General features: G+C 32.4%; 1 protein-coding gene across 1 annotated transcript; it reads left to right on the top strand.

The window, feature by feature from the left end:
- LOC139484602 (uncharacterized) lies at positions 1-25,487 on the top strand. The gene is made up of 14 exons (XM_071268387.1): positions 1-145; positions 3,157-3,221; positions 4,737-4,845; positions 5,695-5,741; positions 7,240-7,276; positions 7,907-7,971; positions 9,551-9,659; positions 11,138-11,181; positions 11,716-11,752; positions 12,388-12,452; positions 12,851-12,959; positions 13,624-13,670; positions 21,796-21,861; positions 24,672-25,487. The coding sequence occupies exons 1-14, from the start codon at positions 78-80 to the stop codon at positions 25,223-25,225; spliced, it is 1,422 nt and encodes a 473-aa protein (XP_071124488.1). The 5' UTR covers positions 1-77; the 3' UTR covers positions 25,226-25,487.
- Positions 25,488-25,753: the final 266 nt, after the last annotated feature.

Raw genomic sequence — 25,753 nt, 5'->3', positions numbered from 1 at the left:
CTTCCTTTCGCAATTATTTTGTAGAATAACGGACATCATTTACTTTATCATGACATTTCATCATTAAAATTCTGAACATGATGATATATATTTTGTTTTGGATTTTAGGATACGTTTACAGTGACAAATGTTACAATATATCAAGGTAAACTTAATATTTGTTTTGAACATGGCACCAAATGGTCCTGATATCGTACCACATTTTGCGCTTTATTTCGGTGTAATGAGTTAAGCCTTTTTCAATAATCTCAACATAAATACCAGACATATAATTTGTGCAATAAAAGCACGTTTCGTCTATAAAATTCTCACCAGTGACACTCGAATCAAAAGGATAAAAAGGCCCAATAAAGGATGAAGTTGACAAGTAACTGATTTTCATAGAATTTTTATGTCGTTTTGTATATATGTCCACGGTTATTGATGGGTTGTCAGGTCCGCAAACATGTTTGACCTGGCCACATTCAAAATCTTTAGATCCCCAGCCAGGAGTCTGTTATTCAGTGGTAGTTGTTTGTTGCTGAATATTTGCTTTTACATAAATCCGTCTGTTAGCTTTCTAGTTGAAACAGTTTATATTTGTTATTTATCGGCCTTTATATAATGCTTTTTGGTACGGGTTTGAATATATTGACAAAATCCTGTCTGCAGTGAAAGGGGATATTGAGAAATACTGTGAAACTATCACTACAAACCAATAAAAGTCTGAAATGGCCTATATCTGTACTCGACTGTACTGATTTTTACTCGACCAGTCTGAATTGGTTTGAAATTTACTTGATAATACTCGACTGTAGTCTGAACCATACTTAACAGTCTGAATTTGTACTTGACCAGTAGTTAACCATTTAATACGAGTCTGAACCATACTCGACCTAGTCTGAACCGTACTTGACCTAGTCTGAACCGTACTCGACCTAGTCTGAACCATACTCGACCAAATCTTAACCAACCAAGACCTAATCTTTGCATCTATCAACTGAATTTTATCAATTTAGGAAATAGTTTTAATAAAAATGAAATTTAAAAAAATGTATTCAATATAGTATTAAAATTTTACAATGATCAATCATACTATAACTTTAACACAATATTAATCAACATTTGCATAATAATATATATCAACTTTAAAATATAAATAAAACAAGCTGATAAAATAATCTAAAAAATGAATTGTGACTAATATTTTCAATATTATTCAAAATTTTATGAATATTTCGGAAGTATTTTATGGTAACTAGACTATTTGCACCATTAACTTAAGCCTAGTATAGATTTATGCTGTCAGTTGAGTTTAGTTAATAATGCAGTGAATGTGCTTTTTTTATTAATATATATAATAGTATATGAAACAACTTAATAAGTTTTAAAAAAATGAGACCTTAATTGTTTTGTTTTATTAAACCAAGAATTTAATATAATCATGATAGTAGAATAGTAGATAGTAGAAACGGTCATCTCTGTACAAGAATCTATGACACACAAGACGATTATAATTTTGAAACTATCAATGTCACCCACCTTAGTAGCAATATACTTATTTCACCTTCATACTGGATATACATTTCCAAACTCATTCTGTATACAAGAGCTTGAAGCTGCTATGCAGACTTTGGAAAACGTCACCAGTTATTGAGCAGAAAGTTGATGAACCAGGGTTATGTTAAAGAAAGTTTGGTCCACTTTCGAAAAAAAAGGTTTATTTGATTGTCCGAATATACTAACATCTTGTTGATAAGTATTTTGCATTAACTTCATGAAACTTACACGATGGTCATGCAGCGAAGATTCTTGGTACTGACGTTGTTTATCATCTTAGTTACGTGCTATAGTGTTCTCTTGTTTGTCATTGTAATTTGTTGCTTGTACTGTTTTGTGTCTTTTTTTGTGATGTTAATTTGACATTCATGGCTACATATGCATCCCGTCATTGTGTTATTGTGTACTATGGTAAAAAAAAAAAAATATTTTCGTGTTTCATAATGTGCTTTGTCTGTGTAACGTTTTGTTTTCTTTTTTGGCATGTTGTTTGTTTTTATAGTATTTGAAGTTGTTGGCTGCAGCGCCCCCGAAGGGCCAAGTGAGCTTTTTTCATCACTTTGCGTCCGTCGTCCGTCGTCATCGTCGTTGTCGTCGTCGTCGTTGTTGTCGTCGTCGTCGTCGTCGTCGTTGTTGTCGTCGTCGTCGTCGTTGTTGTCGTCGTCGTCGTCGGCCGACGTCGTCTGCTAACTTTTACAAAAATTTTCTCCTCTGAAACTACTGGGCCAAATTATTCCAAACTTGGCCACAATCATCTTTGGGGTATCTAGTTTACATGTCTGTACTATATCAATAAGATGATAGTTGTTATCCGTCCGTTTTGTGTGTTTTTGCCATTTGAATTTAGACTCTCTGTATTGATGGGTTTTCCTCGGTATTTTCGTTATTCAACCTTTAAGCTCGATATATTCCCATGGTAATCATAGATAAAAGAAGATCTGGTATGAGTGCCAATGAGATAACTCTCCATTCAAATAACAATTTATAAAAGTAAACCATTATAGGTCAATGTACGGCCTTCAACACGGAGCCTTGGCTTACACCGAACAAAAAGCTATAAAGGGCGCTAAAATTACTAGTGTAAAACCATTCAAACGGGAAAACCAACGGTGTAATCTATATAAAAAAAGAGAAACGAGAAACACGTATAAATTACATAAACAAACGACAACTACTGTACATCAGATTCCTGACTTAGGACAGGTGCAAACATTTGCAGCGGTATTAAACGTTTTAATGGTACTCACACCACATCTTCTTATATCTATTAATCATTTTGAATTTACTGATTGTTTTGTATATTGTTTTACATGTGTCAACGAGAATACAAAACCAAAGAACTGTCAAACTTCAAGAATGATAAATTGTAAGCTTTGTAGATGTTTTCAAGTAAGCTTAAACTTAGTTATTTCTAATAAAATACATTTTAACAACCATTCAAGATCGATGACCCTGACCAGAAACACCGGAGATCACTTTCAGAGATTTATTACTTTTAAACAGCAGAACACTACTTTTGCTTTTATTTGTAATAGGAATTAAAGAGAATTATTAATGTTCATTTTGTTAATCATGAACTTACTTAATTTGTTTCAAACAGTCAATTATTTTCGACAGCAATGGTGGAACTGAGTCGTGGTTTTGTTGTAATAACCACGAGGATATAAATGGCATATGTACAGGTAATGTTTCTACACCATATTGGAATTATAGGCATGTTAATTTAATGTAATAAAACAATAATCGAGAGCCTTTCTGAAATTAGATTTTATTTCCCGATGAATTGCAACATTCATGATCCAAAGTTCTCCCCATGATAAACGGCATATCAATGCTAAGGAAAATAAACGAAAAAAACATGATTTGATTCGCGATAATACAATTCTTCTAGAGTTGTTGTGAAAGCGTTAATCGTTTGTTTCCATTGATGACCTTCTGCTGTGTTCTGCTATTTGGTCTGGCTGATTCTTCATTTCCATTAAACTTGTTCTTTCATCGGCGCTAAACACCCGCTGCCACTTCTCTAGTACAATTCGATGCTTAACAGAGAGGGTTATTGCATATATTGCTAGCAATGATTTCCCTAAAACAAGTACCTTAGTATAAGAATACAGATTTTGGTTCAGCTAAGTATACTTATGGACTTATTCAAGGCAACTTCTGGGGTGTGCGCAACTTAAGTGACTCAAAGTAGACGATAAATGCATGCAGATCTTAGAAAAACAAGTTAGTAATGAGTGTATACAATTTCATCTGCTGGTTTGTGCAAACATTTTGGCTTTTTTGCAACAAGTTCCCAGTTTTCTGTTAAATGCAATGATACAATAAACAATATTGCTTTGCACAACATGGTGTAGCACTTTGTAAATCTCATAATAAACAGGTCTGCATAAGGGGTCATTCAGGTTCAACATAACAAAGGGACACACATGGTTGTATGTACACCTCAAAACTACTCGATGTACAGACTTACCTGTGCAGTTATGAAAGTTTCATGCAGACGAAACGCGCGTCTGGCGTATTAAATTATAATCCTGGTACCTTTGATAACTATTAAGGCATGGCATCCACAAGAAATACAAAAGTTAAACGCATTTTTTGTTTCAAAAAGATAAAACATTTTACTTCCTTTCAGCAGAAAGTGTAAAACTAAACAAACACCTGAATTGCATTTGATACTGTCCATTCTGTTAAACCTGTGTAGATACCTATTGTTTGTTTATTATCCAAGCCAATCAGAGAAAATCCATACAATACAAAACAGTTGATAACTGAGAGGGATCATCTCAAAGTTGTTTCCCTACTTAGTAAAATATGTTTACACCATAAGCAGGACAGAAGAAAGAATGTCAATTAAAATCCTATAAAGATTTTATCTTTCTGAAATCTCAATGCATGTACCAGTTTTAGTTTGTTATCCCGATTTTGTTTTTTGTCCATGGATTTATGAGTTTTAAACAGCGGTATACTACTGTTGCCTTTATTTATATATCTAATGAATGTCAAGCCTTAAAACGTTTCCAATTGAACAGGTTAGTCTCTACTCAGAGTAGTTTTTGAGGTCTAAACACAGCCATTGTTGTCCATTTGTTATGAGGAACATTACACTTAACGAAAAAAGTGATATATTTTACGAATTTTCCTCGTAGTTTGATATTTTTATTATTTTAATATTTGTTATTATCCTTTTTATGTAGAATGTGCAATTGGCTATGTTTCAAAAGATGGGTTACGTTGCATGCCATGTTTATATGGAAGATATGGGAAAAAATGCGGAAATATTTGTAGCTGCCAACATAACGAAAGGTTAAAATATTCGTGTTAGATCCTACTATTTATAGAATATAATATTTCGTTAATAAACTTTCGTAATCAACTTGAATCTCAAGCGCGATGCCATAAACGAGACTGCATTAAATGCTTGCTTGCATTTTATTTTATAGATTAACATTAAGGTACATTAAAATATAACTTTGATGCAATCAGCAAAACAATATTTGACGTCATTGTCAAATAATTTAGAGTACCATGTCATTAACATAAATAGAATGACAAACTGAAAACGCCATGGTATGACAAAAAAAACCCCGATAACAAATTAAAAGACAAACAATTATGTGCAAAACAACACCGAACAGAAAAGATTAGACAACACAAATATATAGTGATACCCGGAGGTGATCTCAAATGTTCCTGAAGGGGAAAAACAATCCTGCTTCACATGTTACATCGGCCGCACTGTTTCTGTATGTCCAACTCGGTAATGTCACATACGAGATGAAGAGGAAGGACATATAGTCTTGATAATTGGAACACATTCGACGTCATATGTGATTAATGGTACTAAAACTTTGATTATGTATGATATGTATTGATTTGGAACACTAGCATCTGATTTTAGCTGTCCATCGGATCATATTTACATATTTAACCGCCGCGTAATTTAGTTCCTGACAATATTAATGTAAGATTTTGAAGTCAAAACAATTTTATATGTATATAAAACAAACGTCTAATGACGGAATTTGAACGAAATAATATATGCATGTCCTTGCATATGGTAGTATCTTGGTTTATGTACATGTACATTATTCACTATTGTAATAATATCTATATAGGATATTTAAAATATTATTTTGATTTATATTCATAAAGATGTGATATTGTGCATGGATGCATTGAGGGGACAACAGTCATTCCAGGTAATGCTTTATTTGTATTGAACGAATATTTATTTTCAATACATCGCTCATAAGACAAAACCAAATATGATAACACCTATGTTTTTTGAAACCAATAAATGATAATTATGACAAAAATCAGGAAATCTGAAAGGGGAAATTGGTTTAATTAAATTGTCTATTTCCTCACATTCATAATTATAAAACTCATTTACAAGGACGGAAGCTCATTGTGTTGTTGACATGCCGTACCACGATGTGCAGTATCAATTCTATTTCATAATTTTGATTCCGAATGTCAATTGAGGCTGCAAAAATTTGAATATTTTATCGTAAACGAATATTGTGATTTTTTTGTTTTTTCGGTCGATAACATTTTTTAGAAATCACTTTTGTATTTTTCTTCTCTTATATCATTATAAAAGGAATAGTTTTATTCTAAGTTTTCAATTATTGGTACTAATTCATCTTGTCAATAATAATTTTATTTTTTCTCATATGGTTTTCAATGTCTATCATTTGTAAACCCCCTTTGCAGTTTTGTTGGAATAAATTATTTCCTTTAACTTTATCTGTTTGTCAACCCAGACCAAGGAAAACATTTTTAACATTTTAAATGTAAAGGCTTTGATTATTTGGAATAGGTACATGTATCGATAAGAAAAATTGAACTAGTTTTGATATTATAAACCATTATGTTTCACATATATCAGGCCGTTATTTTATCCGTTTGAATTGTTACATATGGCATTTCTGGGCCTATATGTTACACAGCTGTTTTTCAAACCACTCCCCTTTTTTGTGAGATTTAGAATATTCACAGAAAATTATTTTTGTTTCCATACTGGTTCCCAGTTATGATCTCTGTGTTCCATCTCATAGAGACATAACTTGGAAATGTTACCAGTAAATATACATTTGCAATTGTTTATATTGAAATCTGTGGTAACCTTTTATTCGAGGTAGGGGTAGTTAAGCAAATTAGTGTTAGTTAAACTGTGAGAAGTTCAGGGCATATAAACAATGAAAATATGCCGCATAGCCCTATATTTTGACCTTTGAAAAAAATGGTAGTGCATATGAACTTTCAATTCTAGGATAAGATTTTATTCAAACTTTATAGTAAAAGTGGTACAGTTTTAGCCGTAAAAGGAGTCAATATTTATAAAAATGCAACCTTATGCGGTATTGGTGTTGCTCATTGTTAGGCCCTACTTTGACCGATAGTTGTTGATTACTTTGTCATTTAATCTCTGGTGAAGATTCTTTTTGACATTTTTGATAACAAATGTCATGAAATCCAACAACTCATAAATACACAGGAGATGCACGCTAAATTACATCGTGATCTCATTTTTTTTTATAAGACTTTAATTTGAATTTCGGTATTTGTTATATTTTTTTAATTCGCTTCCAACAGAAATCACAAGTTTTTGCATGCTGATCCTTATCTATTTGCGTTTCCGAATGTCATTAAAGCTGAACATGATAAATATATACCTTTGTTTTTGCATTTGAGGCTCTGTGGAGAATGGGAAATGTTACAATAATGCAAGGTATTTATAGTCTATTATTGTCAAGGGAAAACACAGGTTAAAAAGAATAATTGAAAACTAGGATAATGCAGATAGTGGATGGCTGCTTAACGTCCTGCGGCAAATTAATATGCATATTCAGGACGATATCATAGTAATGTAATATAAACATAAACACTGCTTTGAACTAGACAAACACGCTGAGCCGAATAAATAGTGCGGTAGTTCACAGGATAACAGTCAACAGGAACACATTCCAATCAGACCAGGCATCGCTTTCACACTAAGGAAATTTCAGCATATCTACATTTGTCATTTGTTAAAGTCCGCTATTCCAGTTGTTGATTGTAATATAATTTTGTTTTTACTACTTTTACTTTTCTAAAAAAGCAGTTAAATACAAATTTGTTTTATTATTCATGATTACTTCCTAAAAACAAATAATTAAACATTCATTTCAACAGCCAATCACGACCCTATCTGATAGTACAGTTTTAGGTCTTGAAAACTCTTAGTTTATATAGTTTCATCCAAGGTGCATAGAAACACATCAGAATACTTGCTTGAAGCAAGTAACCAGTATTCATTTCATTTCAGTTATCATAATGGCGTGTAGTTTATTTTTTTCAAACTTTTTTCTTTGTTATACAGCAATGATGTTGATAAGTCATGGTTCTGTTGTAATAATCACGAGGAGAACAATGGCAAATGTAAAGGTATGTTAAATATAAAAAAGAAGATGTGATATGATTGCCAATGAGACAACTATCCACAAAAGACAAAAATGACACAATCATTAACAACTATAGGTCACCGTACGGCCTTTAACAATGAGCAAAGCCCATACCGCATAGTCAGCTATAGAAGGCCCCGATAAGACAATGTAAAACAATTCAATCGAGAAAACTAACGGCCTTATTTATGTAAAATAAAGTCTGTTGATACCTGTAAAAAAATTACTGAGTCAGTATATCTAACGAGCTTTGATTTCTTATACAGAAAATGAGAGACATTGGTCCCGATCAAAGAGTTATATTAATCTGATTTATTATAAATTATAATATTACATTATAACTTTTTTGACAATTTTACCTATTATGTCTGTTTCGTTCACGCATCTAAGTGAATATAATGGAACTTGATGAGACTGTCGTACAAAGTGAAAGGTTTAGCTCTATAAAACCAGGTTCAATCTACCACTGTCTACATTTGCAAAAATGCCTGTACCAAGTCAGGAATATTACAGTTGGTGTCCATTCGTTGGATGTGTTTTGTCATTACATTTTGCCATTCGATTAGGGATTATTCGTTTATAAATTTCCTCAGAGTTCAGAATATTGATGATTTTACTTTTTATGATAGATACCAATTTAGAAATTCAACAAATGTTGTAGAATGCCATCAAAAAAGATCATTTATTGTGAAATGCCTTAGGAAAATTCCTTATCTATTTTTTTATGATAAAATGTCATCCTTATACCAAGACCTTTCAGTCATATAATAACATCTATTTTCATGAACGTACAACACGGTTCAAGGCAGAATGATGCTCTCAGAAATACAAGACAATCAAATGTATTTCAGTTAAAACCATATGAACCTCAAATTAAAAACATAATGATGCATATGTTATTTACAACAACATGGATATTTGTCATTATTAAACTAATGCACATATACCTTTTCCTGAAGAAAATTCTTTAATATGTTCACATTTAGACGAAGTATTTGTTTTTATTTTCTTGCTTCCAGGAAGCAATTCGCCGACATATTTTCCGTATTCTAAGTGACATTAGCATGCCCCTCTCGTAAAAATCCGGTGATCGCAATACGCATGGATCTGTCACTGAAGTAAACTATTATCTGATTGTACATGTTATTTATACACGTGCTCAATATTCATGTTTCTTTGTTGATTTTTTACTGTAATGTGACAATCGGTAAACTACGGCTTCAAAACACGACAATAAATGAGCTGCCATATTTTCACTTCACAACGGACAGAGAGAAAAAAAACCTGACGATTATACATGTACGATATATTTGCGTAAAAAATGATATAATCGTGCACAGAAGACTAAGTTTATGATATATACACGCATTTTTTTTAAGAATCGGATAAACATTATTTTTCACCAGTCACTCGTCTCATGACTCTTAGGTAAATATAATAGGAAATAACGAAAACGATTGCGTTTATACTTATGCTATATGTCAAATAGAATTTTCCTTTATCGTATCCAGGCTAATTATGTATATTACCTAAAAAAGAGACCTGGTATATTTTTTTTATAGAATGTGAAATTGGTTATGTTTCAAAGGATGGTTTCCAGTGCAATCCTTGTTTACCTGGAAAATGGGGCAAACAATGTGTGGATACTTGTAGCTGTCTACATAACGAGAGGTATATATATATATATATATGCTATAAAATTGAGAATGGAAATGGGGAATGTGTCAAAGAGACAACAACCCGACCAAATAAAAAACAACAACAGCAGAGGGTCACCAACAGGTCTTCAATGTAGCGAGAAATTCCCGCACCCGGAGGCGTCCTTCAGCTGGCCCCTAAACAAATATATACTAGTCCAGTGATAATGAACGCCATACTAATTTCCAAATTGTACACAAGAAACTAAAATTAAAATAATACAAGACTAACAAAGGCCAGAGGCTCCTGACTTGGGACAGGCGCAAAAATGCGGCGGGGTTAAACATGTTTGTGAGATCTCAACCCTCCCCCTATACCTCTAACCAATGTAGTAAAGTAAACGCATAACAATATGCACATTAAAATTCAGTTCAAGAGAAATCCGAGTCTGATGTCAGAAGATGTAACCAAAGAAAATAAACAAAATGACAATAATACATAAATAACAACAGACTACTAGCAGTTAACTGACATGCCAGCTCCAGACTTCAATTAAACTGACTGAAAGATTATGATTTCATCATATGAACATCAGGCACAATCCTTCCCGTTAGGGGTTTAGTATCATACCATCATAACATATATCAGAAGAACATAACCCGTGTCATGCCAACAACTGTATTTTAGAATAAATGTGTTTAGTTCCGATGCAAAGACCTTATCAGTGACTCAATATTAACGCCAAAATATGCAATCTTTAATGACTTGACAACAGTATCGTAATTATATCCCTTCTTAATAAGTCTATTCAAAGGTTTTGTAAGTTTCTGAGGTGAATACTGACACCTTTGTGCTTTATAAAGAATATTACCATAAAAAATTGGATGTGAAATGCTATTGTTTAAAAAAAATAATGCCGGAAAACTAAATTACATGTATACCAACATCATTCAAAACTTTAAAAAAGGGTTATTTCTTATTATTTTAAACATGATATTATGAATAGTTCGATATTACTTCAATCATGGTACTTAGTTCTAAAACTCTATGTTCAGAAGGCGTCAGTTGTTAACTCGTTTTGAAACTGTCAGAATAATCCGTCAAAAACTGTAATGAACTGTTCCGAAGCAGTCCAATCCCATTCAGTAATTCATGACTTAAGTGTATGATCACATTTGACGGTCTTCATTTACAGGGGTGTTACTTACACACAAGTAGCAGAGTAATGAGGTAAAACTACTGAAAATGACAATTTGTAAAAGAGCAAGTCAAACTAAATGAGAGATTTCAAATGATTTGAACTATGTTTTTATTATGTACCATATGTTTTTTGCACAGTTAATAGATGTGTAAGGTTGGTGTTTGAATTAAGTTAAAACAACGTATATGTTTATAATAATTACATGCAAAATAACAGAACGGGAACGACTGAATGCATGTTATTTACTTTTTTGTCGTTAGGTAGCACACTTGTTGATTTCTTAAAGTTTAGTGATTCATAACTCTTTCAGGTGTGATATTGTGCATGGATGTGTTGAGGGAACAACTACGTCAGGTAATAATCCTAGATTGTTATTTATATAATATTTGTTTTTCTAAAATAATCAACTTTGATGAAAAAAGACGGACCCCTGAGCATTGACGATCTTAAATTGCGAGACGGTTCCTAGATGATTTCTGCATGGGTCTGAAAATTCTAAGCATTTGTAACGATTCAAAATTCAAAATGATAATATCAACAAATCGCTTGAAATATAGACTAATAGGTTTCTAATGAAGATGTTGTTTTTGAGAGATAAAAAGGGGATTACTACAATTATGTATACACAAACACGCATGGGCAGAAAAAGCATTAAGGTATACAAAAAAATGATAGATCCTTATTTAGGATAGTCTCGTTTGTTCATATCTTACAATTTTAAACGACGACGCATCTTTCTGTGTCTGCTACTGCTACAGGTTTTTCACGAGAAAGAGGATGTCGTCTAATGTCTTAAACTCTTTTAATTATAGTATAAAGGCAATTGAAAGTATGAATATTTATCATTTTAGTACTTAACATACTATGAATGCTTTTTCTTCATTTTAGGATCTGTTGAAAGTGACAAATGTTACAAAAATGCTAGGTAATCTTAACACTTATAATGTGTTGTGAAAAATCCGGTATATCACATGTTAAAGGATAATATATTTACATGTAAGATACAAAACTAAAGGATTGTAACCTGTGAGACACTGATTTTTGCTCGTTGAATAATGCATACAATGATTAGGTCAGGATAATTAATGGAGCTGATCAAGCTTAAAATCTAGAGTGTATGGTTACATGTAAAGAGATATCAAAATAAAAATAAACCATGTGAACTTCAAACGTAGTTATTGTCAAATATTAGTATTCAACCAAAGTAAAAGCTAAACAAAATACATTATATTTATGGCGGCATCCTGGCATTATTACAATATGATGAATCAAGTTTTTTCCAGGATTATATGTTTTTTGGAATATATATAAACGATTAACATGACGAAAAAAACACCACACAATGTTTGCTTAAACAACAACTTAGATTTGCATAACATTCAACGATGTGTTTTACATGTGGATCAGAGCAGGATATTCAAGCCCTTAAGAAACAGCTAGGGCACAACTTAATTTAAGTGCAGTTCGGGATTCGTGTTGCTTAATCTTATTTTTTCATTTTTTCTCTCTCTATAATGTTGACTCAATAAATTTCTAAAATACTTTCTGTTTTTTTCACAGCAATGAAGAAACTAGATCCTGGTTTTGTTGCAATAATCACGTAGAGAAAAATGGGATCTGTGTAGGTATGTACATGTAATATAATATGGACGATGAGTTTGTTTATCACAGACGTAAATTTAAACTGCAAAGAAAATGTTCATGAACTATAATTATTAAAATTAGGCACCCTGATTTTATCACTTATTAATCTTTAAAGTAGATCTAGAGGATGTCACACATTTTGAAAAGCAGTTAAAGCACTTAAACAATCACCATGTATTGAAAAACGTAACACAACCTGCATTGAGAGGTACATGTAGAGAATAACAGAGTTCAAAACAAATTATCAAGACTTGGCAGGGCAGATTATATATAGTATATAATTGTTTTTCTCTCTCGCACAACTTATAATGATCAATACCGAAATCATTAAAATGTTGGATTAATTCAACTGTGAAGAGGTATTGCTTTATCTATGTAGAATGTAAAACTGGTTATGTGTCACAGGACGGATTACCGTGCATCCAATGTGTAAATGGAAAGTGGGGGAGAAAATGCGGATTTGAATGTAACTGCCAAGATCACCAGAAGTATAATATAAGTTTTAAATACTATTTTCTTTGCTCCTGTTTTTGTTGAAAAGTACACAATTACAAACATGATACATATGATTGTGAACGAACAAAATGTTCGTGAGAGTAAAGTTATTTTAATGTAAAATCTTACCTTATGTGTCTATAAAAAACGAACTCATGAATTAGACCTGGTTTATAAATATGAACGCAAGACTATTTCGAATATTTCATCAATGTAAGATTTGTCCGTGATCTTTTAAACATAGAATATCAAACCTAAACTATAACTTGAACTTTGAAGTCAGTGAAAAATAAAAAAAATGTGACGAATTTTGCTTTAATATGCTTTCTCTATGGCATACAGATAAAAAGATTTTGCATTGTAAAATGTAAACCATTTGTAAATAGAAAATCATGGTTTTTGATTTTGCAATTTGAATTTTCCGGAGGGTCCGGTATTTTTGTTATTCTATTTTTTTCATAGAAAGACACGAATCAATGCTGTTCCTTACTAATATAAAGGATATGCTGGCTTCTAGACCCGTTGATTTACCTGTAGGCTTATGACATTCAAAATTAGTGCCTTGCAACGCCATCTTTTCTTTATTTACTATTTATGTTTGGTTTAGGATGTTTCGAGATGTATACATAATGCCTATGTAAATCCTATTTCTTACAGATGTGATCTTGTGCATGGATGTGTTGATAGGAAAATTATCATGTCAGGTAACAAGATTGATTTTTTTCGATTTTAATTAGTTTTTAAAACATTCGACAAGTTGTAAGAAATTTTACATTTTTTTTTTACACAAATGAAAAATAAAATAAATTAAAAACCAATTGTTCAGAGAACAATTGAAAGTCTTTCCACATCAAAGAAATTTTGATAAGATAGTTTCTTCATACTGATGCGATAAATAACTGTTTAATTATATTTTTTGAGTGAAAAAAGGGAGATATTATGCTACTTCCGGTGAAATGAATGTCACTTCCGATCTCAAATGATAGCTTCTTTCACACTGATTCCAAAAATATATAGTTTCTATATACTTGTGTATGTAGAATGGGAGATAATTGGCCACTTCCGGTTTGTTGGAAGTCATTTTTAGGTTTGGCATGCCACAAAACCAGGTTCAACCCACCATTTTTTCCTTTAAAATGTCCTGTACCAAGTCAAGAATATGGCCATTGTTATATTATAGTTCGTTTCTGTGTGTGTTACAATTCAACGTGCATCGTTTGTTTTCTCTTATTTTTGAGTGTAAATTGACATTGCGATAAGACGTGTCACGGTACTTGTCTATCCCTAATTCATGTAACTATTTGGTTTTGATGTTATATTTAGGTCTTTCCACTTTTCTGTGGAAAGCCTATTGTATTTGTTCTGATTATTATTATTATTATTATTAAGTCTTTTCACTTTTTTGTGAAAAGACTTATTGTATTTCTTCTGATTATTAAGTCTTTCCACTTTTCTGTGGAAAGACTTATTGTTTTTGTTCTGATTATTATTATTAAGTCTTTCCACTTTTCTGTGGAAAGACTTATTGTTTTTCTTCTGATTATTATTTTTTTTTTTTTTTCTTCCGCCAAATTTTGTTCTTGCGCAAAATGTTTGTTTCGCAATATGTCGCTTAGATATTTCTCATATGGTATCGTATAGTTTATGCGCTTTTAAATTTCACCCTGCTAAGGCGAACCATTTTCTATGTAAGAGTTATCTCCCATTTCACTGTTTATCCTCTGTGTGCATCTCCTCCGTAACAAAAAAAGATAGCGACAAAATTCTTTTTACAAATTGTTCGTTACATCCTCAGTAATTTTTGGCGTATTTGGATCGAAGCGATTCGATGAAATTTTATAGGAGTTATCTACCTTTACAAAATAAATTTGTCGGTATGTTTATTTAACTCATAAACAGTTAACCGTATAACCCTGGAATGTTTTTATTTGAGTCCCCTAGGTCCTTACTTAGAAAATGAGGTCAAGGTCAAAGGTCAAGGTCAAGTTCTCAATTGTGACTTTTGCTTGTTTTTGCATTTTCTCTGACACTTTGAGAGATACATATAAAAGAACAAGTGCAAAATGTCAGCTTTATTGTAGTGAAGATATGCTACATTTAGTCTTATACAATTAAATGGCATCTTATAGGAGTTGATGCCCCTGAAATGTCTTGATATGAGGTTATTTGATAATAACTTCAATTAAGTTCATTATAAAGACATTTGACCTTATACAAAAGGTTAAGTGACAAATGACCTTGAAAAATGGCTACCGGAAGTGACCTTGGGAAAACCGGAAGTAGCTTTTTTTGCAATGTTTTCACATAAAAGTACTCAGAATCCAAATATTTTGTCATAAAGATACATGAACAGATAACTGAAGACTAAAAATGACTTCCAACAAACCGGAAGTGGCCAATTATCTCCAATTCTACATTCAAAAGTATATAGAAACTATATATTTTTGGAATCAGTGTGAAAGAAGCTATCATATGAGACCGAATGTGACATTCATTTGACCGGAAGTAGCATATTATCTCCCTTATATCACTGAAAAAGATAATTAAACCATTATTTATCGCATCAGTATGAAGAAACTACCTTCTTATCCAAATTTCTTTGGTGTGGAAAGACTTTCAATTGTTCTCTGAACAATTGGTTTTTAATTATTATTATTTTTTTCTTCCGCCAAATTTTGTTCTTGCGCAAAATGTTTGTTTCGCAATATGTCGCTTAGATATTTCTCATATGGTATCGTATAGTTTATGCGCTTTTAAATTTCACCCTGCTAAGGCGAACCATTTTCTATGTAAGAGTTATCTCCCTTTTCACTGTTTACACTCTGTGTGCATCTCCTTCGTAACAAAACAAGATAGCGACAAAATTCTTTTTACAAATTGTTCGTGACATCCTCAGTAATTTTTGGCGTATATGGATCGAAGCGATTCGATGAAATTTTATAGGAGTTATCTACCTTTACAAAATAAATTTGCCGGTATGTGTATTTAACTCATAAACAGTTAACCGTATAACCCTGGAATGTTTTTATTTGAGTCCCCTAGGTCCTAACTTTGAAAATGAGGTCAAGGTCAAAGGTCAAGGTCAAGTTCTCAATTGTGACTTTTGCTTGTTTTTGCATTTTTTCTGACACTTTGAAAGATATATATTAAAGAACAAGTGCAAAATGTCAGCTTTATTGTAATGAAGATATGCTACATTTAGTCTTATACAATTAAATGGCATCTTATAGGAGTTGTTGCCCCTACATATGTCTTGATATGAGGTTATTTGATTATAACTTCAATAAGGTTCATTATAAAGACATTTGACCTCATACAAAAGGTTAAGTGACAAATGACCTAGAATAATGGCCACCGGAAGTGACCTTTAGAAAACCGGAAGTAGCTTTTTTTGCAATTTTTTCACCTAAAAGTACCCAGAATCCATATATTTTGTTCTATAGATACATAAAACAGATAACTGAAGACTAAAAATGACTTCCAACAAACCGGAAGTGGCCAATTATCTCCCATTCTACATACAAAAGTATATAGAAACTATATATTTTTGGAATCAGTGTGAAAGAAGCTATCATATGAGACCGGATGTGACATTCATGCTACCGGAAGTAGCATATTATCTCCCTTATATCACTCAAAAAGATAATCAAACCATCATTTATCGCATCAGTATGAAAAACTATCTTCTTATGAAAATTTCTTTGGTGTGGAAAGACTTTCAATTGTTCTCTGAACAATTGGTTTTTAATTATTATTATTTTTTTCTTCCGCCAAATTTTGTTCTTGCGCAAAATGTTTGTTTCGCAATATGTCGCTTAGATATTTCTCATATGGTATCGTATAGTTTATGCGCTTTTAAATTTCACCCTGCTAAGCCGAACCATTTTCTATGTAAGAGTTATCTCCCTTTTCACTGTTTATCCTCTGTGTGCATCTCTTTCGTAACAAAATAAGAAAGCGACAAAATTCTTTTTACAAACTGTTCGTTACATCCTCAGTAATTTTTGGCGTATTTGGATCGAAGCGATTTGATGAAATTTTATAGGAGTTATCTACCTTTACGGAATAAATTTGTCGGTATGTTTTTTAAACTCCTAAACCGTTAACCGTATAACCCTGGAATGTTTTTATTTGAGTCCCCTGGGTGCTAACTTAGAAAATGAGGTCAAGGTCAAAGGTCAAGGTCAAGTTCTTAATTGTGACTTTTGCTTGTTTTTGCATTTTCTCCGACAGTTTGAAAGATACATACTAAAGAACAAGTGCAAAATGTCAGCTTTATTGTAATGAAGATATGCTACATTTAGTCTTATACAATTTAATGGCATCTTATAGGAGTTGTTGCCCCTCAAATGTCTTGATATGAGGTTATTTGATTATGACTTCAACTAAGTTCATTATAAAGGCATTTGACCTTGTACAAAAGATTAGGTGACAAATGACCTTGAAAAATGACTACCGGAAGTGACCTTGAGAAAACCGGAAGTAGCTTTTTTTGCAATTTTTTCATCTAAAAGTACTCAGAATCCATATATTTTGTCATATAGATACATACACTGATTACTGAAGGCTAAACATGACTTGCAACAAACCGGAAGTGGCCAATTATCCCCCCTTCTACATACAAAAGTATATAGAAACTATATATTTTTGGAATCAGTGTGAAAGAAGCTATCATATGAGACCGTAAGTAGCATATTATCTCCCTTATATCACTCAAAAATATAATTAAATCATTATTTATCGCATCAGTATGAAGAAATTATCTTCTTTTTTTGGCGTGGAAAGACTTTCAATTGTTCTCTGAACAATTGGTTTTTAATTAAGTCTTTCCACTTTTCTGTGGAAAGACTTATTGTTTTTCTTCTGATTATTATTATTATTATTATTATTATTATTATTATTATTTTTTTCTTCCGCCAAATTTTGTTCTTGCGCAAAATGTTTGTTTCACAATATGTCGCTTAGATATTTCCCATATGGTATCGAATTTTTGGCTAATTTGGATCGAAGCGATTCGATGAAATTTTATAGGAGTTATGTACCTTTACGGAATAAATTTGTCGGTATGTTTTTTTAACTCATAAACCGTTAACCGTATAACCCTGGAATGTTTTTATTTGAGTCCCCTGGGTCCTAACTTAGAAAATTAGGTCAAGGTCAAAGGTCAAGGTCATATTTTAGATTTTCATATGTCTTTGATTTCCCTATAATTCTTGAATGGTTATAGATACAGAAAATTTAAGCAGTGAAAAATGTATAGTACTTCAAGGGGCAACTTTGTTACATTATGAATGTATTGGTTTTATCATTATGTAAGGGACATAACCCCCATTGATGGTTTATAAAAAGCCATTATTAGGCAAAACACTTAAACAAAAGGTCCTTGACCCATAGGGTCTTTTGCAATGACATTGTAAAGCAATGACCTTGACAAAGGTCACAAGGTCAAAGGTCAAGGTCATGTACATATGTGATTTGGGGCACGACTTGAAGAATTTTATGTGTGTTTGCCAACCAACCAACCAACCAACCAACCAATCATGATCAATCAATAATGATCAATCAACAAATCATGATCATGATCAATCAACCAATCATGATCATGATTAATCAATCAATCAATCATGTTTCCGTCTCATGTGTTTAATATAGGGTTCAAGATCTCCTTTGTTTCTTTTTCGCTGTTTCAATTGACCCTTTCCAACGTGTTTAACCAACCAACCAACCAACCAACCAACCAACCAATCAATCAATCAATCAATCAATCAATCAATCAATCAATCATGATCAATCAATCATGATCAATCAATCATGTTTCCGTCTCGTCTCGTGTGTTTAATATAGGGTCCAAGATCTTCTTTGTTTCTTTTTCGCTGTTTCAATTGGCCCTATCCAACGTGTTTAACCAACCAACCAACCAACCAACCAACCAACCAACCAACCAACCAACCAACCAACCAACCAACCAACCAACCAACCAACCAATCAATCAATCAATCAATCAATCAATCAATCAATCAATCATGATCAATCAATCAAGTTTCCGTCTCGTCTCGTGTGTTTAATATAGGGTCCAAGATCTTCTTTGTTTCTTTTTCGCTGTTTCAATTGGCCCTATCCAACGTGTTTAATTAACCAACCAACCAACCAACCAACCAACCAACCAACCAACCAACCAACCAACCAACCAACCAATCAATCAATCATGTTTCCGTCTCGTGTGTTTAATATAGGGTCCAAGATCTTTTTTGTTTCTTTTTCGCTGTTTGAATTGGCCCTATCCAACGTGTTTTACCAACCAACCAACTAATCAATAAATCAATCAATCAATCATGATCATGATCAATCAATCATGATCATGATCAATCAATCATGTTTCATGATCAATCAATCATGTTTCATGAAAAATTGAAATTTAATATTGTTCTTGCGTCACTTCTGAAAAAAAAATCCACATGTACTCTGAAACTACAAATACAATCGACCTCAAAATTTGCAGCCAGCAGGGCATACATGTACTAAAAGTTTGTAAAAAAATTTGGTGCAGATATCTCTCAAAGCTTTTCCTAGAGAAAAAAAATTGCAGTGCCGTAAAAATTGCTTGCTAGGTCCGTAAATTTCAGTAAAAGCCTACAATAAAATGTCCGCTCCGAGATTGAAATACTAATCTGTGTTACAAACAGGTGCTGAAAAATGTACATTATCAGAAAATAATCAATAAATGTGTTTTAAAGTTACACCGGATCAAATAAATCCAAATCATGCACTGTTTGTGAACTGTCATCAAAATGTCAATTTCCTACAATGACAAAAGAAATTACATTGTGTGCATTCCGTCTCTATACATGTTGTCTGTTCAAAGTCCCCACCTAAAAAGGAATAAAAAGACTATCTTTTCGTTATTATAAACCCGTGTCACGTGATGTGGCGCGCGCGCTGTACCTAAAATAAAAGAAAAACTTTCCAAACTAAACATGAAACTTCTCCGGTAACAATAATATAGACCCCATACAGAAACAAACAAACAAACAAACAAACAAACAAACAAACAAACAAACAAACAAACCCCCTCCCCCACCCCCAATTCAATTAATTGTAAAGGGGGAAAGACCCCCTACAATTGCTTTTTTAAAGCAATTGATTTATATTTGTTATTATAGTGGGATTTTGTCTGATGCTTGGTCCGTTTCTGTGTGTGTTACATTGTAGTGTTGTGTCGTTGTTCTCTTATATTTGTGCGTTTCCCTCAGTTTTAGTTTGTTACCCCGATTTTGTTTTTTGTCCATGGATTTATGTGTTTGAACAGCGGTATACTACATGTACTGTTGCCTTTATTTAGTCTTCAGTAATAAGTTTATGTATCTATATAGCAAAATATATGGATTCTGAGTACTTTTCTATGAAAAAATTGCAAAAACGGCTACTTCCGGTTTTCTCAAGGTCACTTCCGTTAGTCTTTTTTCAAGGTCATTTGTCACCTAATCTTTTGTACAAGGTCAAATGCCTTCATAATGAACTTAGTTGAAGTTATAATCAAATATTAACCTCATATCAAGACATTTCAGGGGCACCAACTTCTATTATAAGATGCCTTTAAATTGTATCAGACTAAATGCAGAATATCTTCATTACAATAAAGCAGACATTTTGCACTTGTTCTTTTATATGTATCTTTCAAAGTGTCTGAGAAAATGCAAAAACTAGCAAAAGTCACAATTGAGAACATGACCTTGACATTTGACCTTGACCTCATTTTCTAAGTTAGGACATAGGGCCTCAAATAAAAATATCCCAGGCTTATACGGTTAACGGTTGATGAGTTGAAAACACATACCAACAAATTTATTGTGTAGGGGAAGATAACTCCTATAAAATATCATCGAATCGCTTCGATTAAAATTAGCCAAAAATTCCTGAGGATATAACGAACAATTTGTAAAAGGAATTTTGTCGCTATCTTTTTTTGTTACGAAGGAGTTGCACACACATGATTAACAGTGAATAGGGAGATAACTCTTACAAAGAAAATGGTTTGCCTAAGCAGGGTGAAATTTCAAAGCGCATACACTATACGATACCATATGAGAAATATCTAAGCGACATATTGCGAAACAAACATTTATCGCAAGAACAAAATTTGGCGGAAGAAAAAAAAATAATCAGAAGAAAAACAATAAGTCTTTCCACAGAAAAGTGGAAAGACTTAATTAGATAACAAAAATGCCTTCTCAGATGCATAAATTAGTTTATCGTACGGCAATATCATATTTCATAAAGAACGCTGCCTAAATTAATTTCAATATAGATATATACTTTGGACAATATCAACTTATATTCAAATAAACTCATCATAAATAACAATATTATATTTTGTATTTACGCCTGACGCGCGTTTCGTCTACAAAAGACCAAAAAAGTTAAAAAGGCTAAAATAAATTACGAAGTTGAAGAGCATCGAGGACCAAAATTCCTAAATGTTTTGCCAAATACAGCTGAGGTAATCTATTCGTGAGGTAGAAAAGCCTTTCTTGTTCAAAAGTTCAAAAATTTGTAAGCAGTTAATTTATTACAGTTACCCTCTATTTTTGCAAAGTCTTAAATGAATATAATTGACGATATTTTTTAACACAAGATGTTTTTTTCATTGTTAAAGCATTTCAATTTTTGTTTGATTTTGTTTTTTATAATCTCCACAAATATATGCCAAACAATCTCCTGCAATACTCTGCAAAATATTGTCTTTTTTTCTGTACAGGAGATTATGATTTTAACTACCAATATTTAATCATATAATTGTTCTAATGAAAAAATGGTGATAATATGTTTCAGGGAGTTCGGAAAAAACAAAATCAGAAATGACTACACCAGAAAGTGTTCCAAAAGGTGAAACAAAAGGTATACTTTGTTGCCCTCTTTATTTTATAGCTCTCCATATTTGTAATAAGGTTGTGATATTCAAATATTTTGACCTCGAGCTTTACTGAAGAGACATTGATTGTGGAATTGCGTATCTGGTGCAGGAAAAATCATTTACGTTATTTTTGTATATTAGAAAAATGGCTTACAAAAGCTAATTTTGACAGTGCGCATCTTGTCGTTGTTTATATTTGTACGCTCGTAGTAGTTGAATTCTTTTTGACTCTCCAGATTTTTAAAGCAAAAAAATATAACAGCTTTACGTAATCTCCGGGATGCAATACATTTAATAAGTCAATATCTAAATTTAAAAAATCGTACTTTTGATTTATATACCTTTATCATAAGTGCCTACACGACAGAAAGATTGGGAGGAGTCTAAAATGCAGTTACATGAGTTGAAATAATTTCCCCGAGTTATTGAAGGACCTTATGGAATACGCTGTCGAATATTTTGCTATATCTAAATGTCCTATTTTATTATTGTATTTCATACAAAACATATTTCAACAATTTCGCAAAAAATAAACCACAGTGAACTTTAAAACAAGAGTCGAAAGTTGACGGAGAGACTTTCAAACTTAAATATAAGTTGTCAATAAATATCAACACCGGACAACAGTACACACAACACAATATATAAAGCAATACGAACACCACTAAAATTAGGGGTGATATCAGGTGCTCAGGAAGTGTAGGCAGATCCTGTTTTACTTGTGACACCCGTTGAATTGCTCGTATGAGTACAAAACCCGTAATAAGTTTAATTTGGTAGGTCACTTTTTGGGAAAAGGGTCCAGGATTGTAGTGATAACTTTAGGAACATATTTTATATCATCTGAGAAAGGAAACGCTATAACGTTTAACTATAATTCCTGCTGGCGTCTGCACACCTTAACAAATGGTGATTTCAACTTTGGCTTATGTTAAATGTCAAAATTGTGTCGACAAATGAGCCTGTTAACATGCTTTTTAAAAACAATGAATAAATGATTTTAATTTAAATATGAAATCCGCTATCAACAGTTCCGAAGAAGACCTGAAATCCAACGCTTTCGATATATTTTTCAAAGTTGAGCTTTCTCTTTTTAACAAGCTACCTCAATGGTGCTGTTGTAGCGCAGCATTCCTTTTTTGAAGCTCTTGGTTTGGGCTGCTGTCCTCTTCCACTGCAGGAATATTTTGTTGCCTGTCAAATCTCATCCATTACATGACTTTATTGTTGCCCGTCCTACTCTTTCCTAGCTCGATTTGTTTCGTTTGATGATATTTACGTTCCTAAATGACATTTTCAACATAATATTGTCTCTTATGTCACCATAATAATAAAATATGTCCTAAAAGATTTCCTATTATGGCATCCTAAACATACCAACAAATACAGCGGGAAACTAGACCGGAATTCAAAATGAAAGTGTCACAAATTTAATAATGTCATCAACTGATACTGAGTAACTGTTATATTTTCAATTAGAGACTTTAAGATTTATAGAGCAATGGTAAGAGTTCATAAACACTCCGTCAAATTATGAAAACTTATGCTGATTTTTTGTACAGGCTTCAAAAATTTTGTTGTTGATTGTAATTATTTTTTTTCATTTTTTAAGTTATTCATTTTTCAATTTCTCAACATTTAGATTGAGAACGAAAATCAGGAATGTGTTAAAGAGTCAAAAACCCGACCATAGAGCAGAAAACAGTCGCAACAATGTAGCGTGGTAAAACATGTTTTTTGAAATTTCAACCCACCCCGAATAACTGTAGCCAATGAGGAACACTTTTTAACTAAATCTACAAACGACAGATTCCGGACAGGTACAACCAAACCAATGCAGCGGGTTTGAACGTTTAAATAGATGAATAAAAAAAGTAATCAATGTAGACATAAAAATGAAAATCAGATTTCGAAAATGTCTAATATTCAACTAATGAACTCTACTTTTATTTTTAAAACTTCACGATTCTGTTATTTCTTTAAACGTTCGGATGATCTAATTACCGAACAAAATATAAAGAATTCTACATTTATTTCTCGTGAAAAATGTAGGAACACATTGAGATGATCACGTGTATAGAGCTTAAACTTAACTGCCTTATTGATCAAATCAAACTAGCTTGATTAAGGTAGCGCATTACAAAGATATTTTAACTTCAAAGCTCCAACCCTTAAAATGCTGGTTCTTTCTTAAAACTGGATATAAATTGATAAAAGAGGTATATATAGATAGATAAAAGATGAATCTCTTAAATGAATGCAAAATGTTTGTTATGCAATCATTATGTAATCAATCATAATGTAATTAATGGCAAAATCTTAACGAAATCTTAATCGGCAGAGCAGGAGCTACAAAAGGATGTCTCAAATTATCGCTATCGTATTCAATTCTCTCATAAATCTGTAATTATTGTAAATATCCTTACCACATAAAAGTAGATAATGTGTGATTAAGTGTAAAATTGGAGACACTCTTTTGTAGATAATGGCTCTAGGAACAACATATGATAAAATTAACCCTCTAGTGGTATCCATGAAGAAGTTAATTCCCATTGAAAGTGGAAATTTCTTGTAAAATTTTGTAAACACAGTTAACATTATAATTGATTACATAATTGTTGCATAATAGTAACATTGCATTTATTGGAAAGAGTAATCTGTAAGCTATCTATACCACTTTGATAAATTTTCAAGCATTATAAAGAAAATGACAGCATATTAAAACCGGGGTATTGGAGGTATAAAATTTTTGTATTGTGCTACCTTAAGTGTACAATGTTCTCTTCCATTTTAGATGGATTACTCTTAGTTGTTTATGTATTTAGTACGGGCAGTATTGCAGCATTGGTCACTTTAGCATCATGCTGTTTCAAATACAAAAGAAAATTGAATCAGTCTTACAATGCAAGATCACAAATAAAGCACGATAATAAAGCTGCTTCTGAATGGAAAGATGTTTGCCGCAACAATGAAAGAGCGAATGATATCTTTAGTGGGGATATCATGATTGATAATAGTATGTTAATATGTATCGCTAAAAACAATGAACATGTTAATAAAGCCGGAATTCGATATTCTGCAACTGTCGACCAAGATTTACTTACGAGATCGTCATTTTCTGACGAAAGAGTAAGCACACCTGCTAATGAAGGAGTTACAAATTTATTTCAGTCAATAATAGAAGTTGACATACATCGTACATTACCAGAGGACACCACACAAAACTTTAAAAAGATATCGTCAGGACATTCAGAGTTAATACCAAATGCTGCTGCTCCAATTTACGGCAATATCCAACCGTATATACAAATTATGCCATACTGTGATGTAAACGAATACACTTGCTAACAGAACAAAAGAAACAAAACTGACATTAAAGTGAAAATTTTGCTTGTGAACCTGTCATATTTGATGGATACATTGTGTAAATTTGTCATTGCATGTGTTAGTCTGTTGATGTAGCATTATGTACATTGCATTGCAACATGCTTTTCATGTTTGCTTCAAACTTTTTGTACGATTTTTCTTTTGTGGTTTCAATTGTATGACTCAACTTTACGTATTGTTTAGCAACTTTTTTACATTTAAATTATGTTATTTGCCCTTGGAATGATTTTGGTTTTCGTTAAGATCTTACCTGCATCCAAATTCATTCATACCTACGACCAAAGTGCATTGTATTAAATTGCCGACACTGACACTTTAGAGTAATTTGGAGCAGACCTGCTGCAATGGATATTCAATGTACCAATCAGCTTTGCACTCACCCTTATCGAGGATTAATATTTAACGTCATCTATCCTGTCAAAGGTTGATGAGCTTTCAATAAAATTGAGAATGGAAATGGGGAATGTGCCAAAGGGACAACAACCCGAC

This window comes from Mytilus edulis, chromosome 8 (assembly GCF_963676685.1).
Source record: "Mytilus edulis chromosome 8, xbMytEdul2.2, whole genome shotgun sequence".
Lineage (NCBI taxonomy): Eukaryota > Metazoa > Mollusca > Bivalvia > Mytilida > Mytilidae > Mytilus > Mytilus edulis.
This window is presented reverse-complemented; position numbering and strand designations above follow the sequence as displayed.

Bases quoted from the DNA above. Each gene is read 5' to 3' on its own strand.
- LOC139484602 (XM_071268387.1), top strand. From the start codon at position 78: ATGATGATATATATTTTGTTTTGGATTTTAGGATACGTTTACAGTGAC. The intron at 7,277-7,906 runs GTATTTATAGTC...TTTGTTATACAG, and splicing joins AAATGTTACAATAATGCAAG to CAATGATGTTGATAAGTCAT. The intron at 12,960-13,623 runs GTATAATATAAG...TATTTCTTACAG, and splicing joins AACTGCCAAGATCACCAGAA to ATGTGATCTTGTGCATGGAT.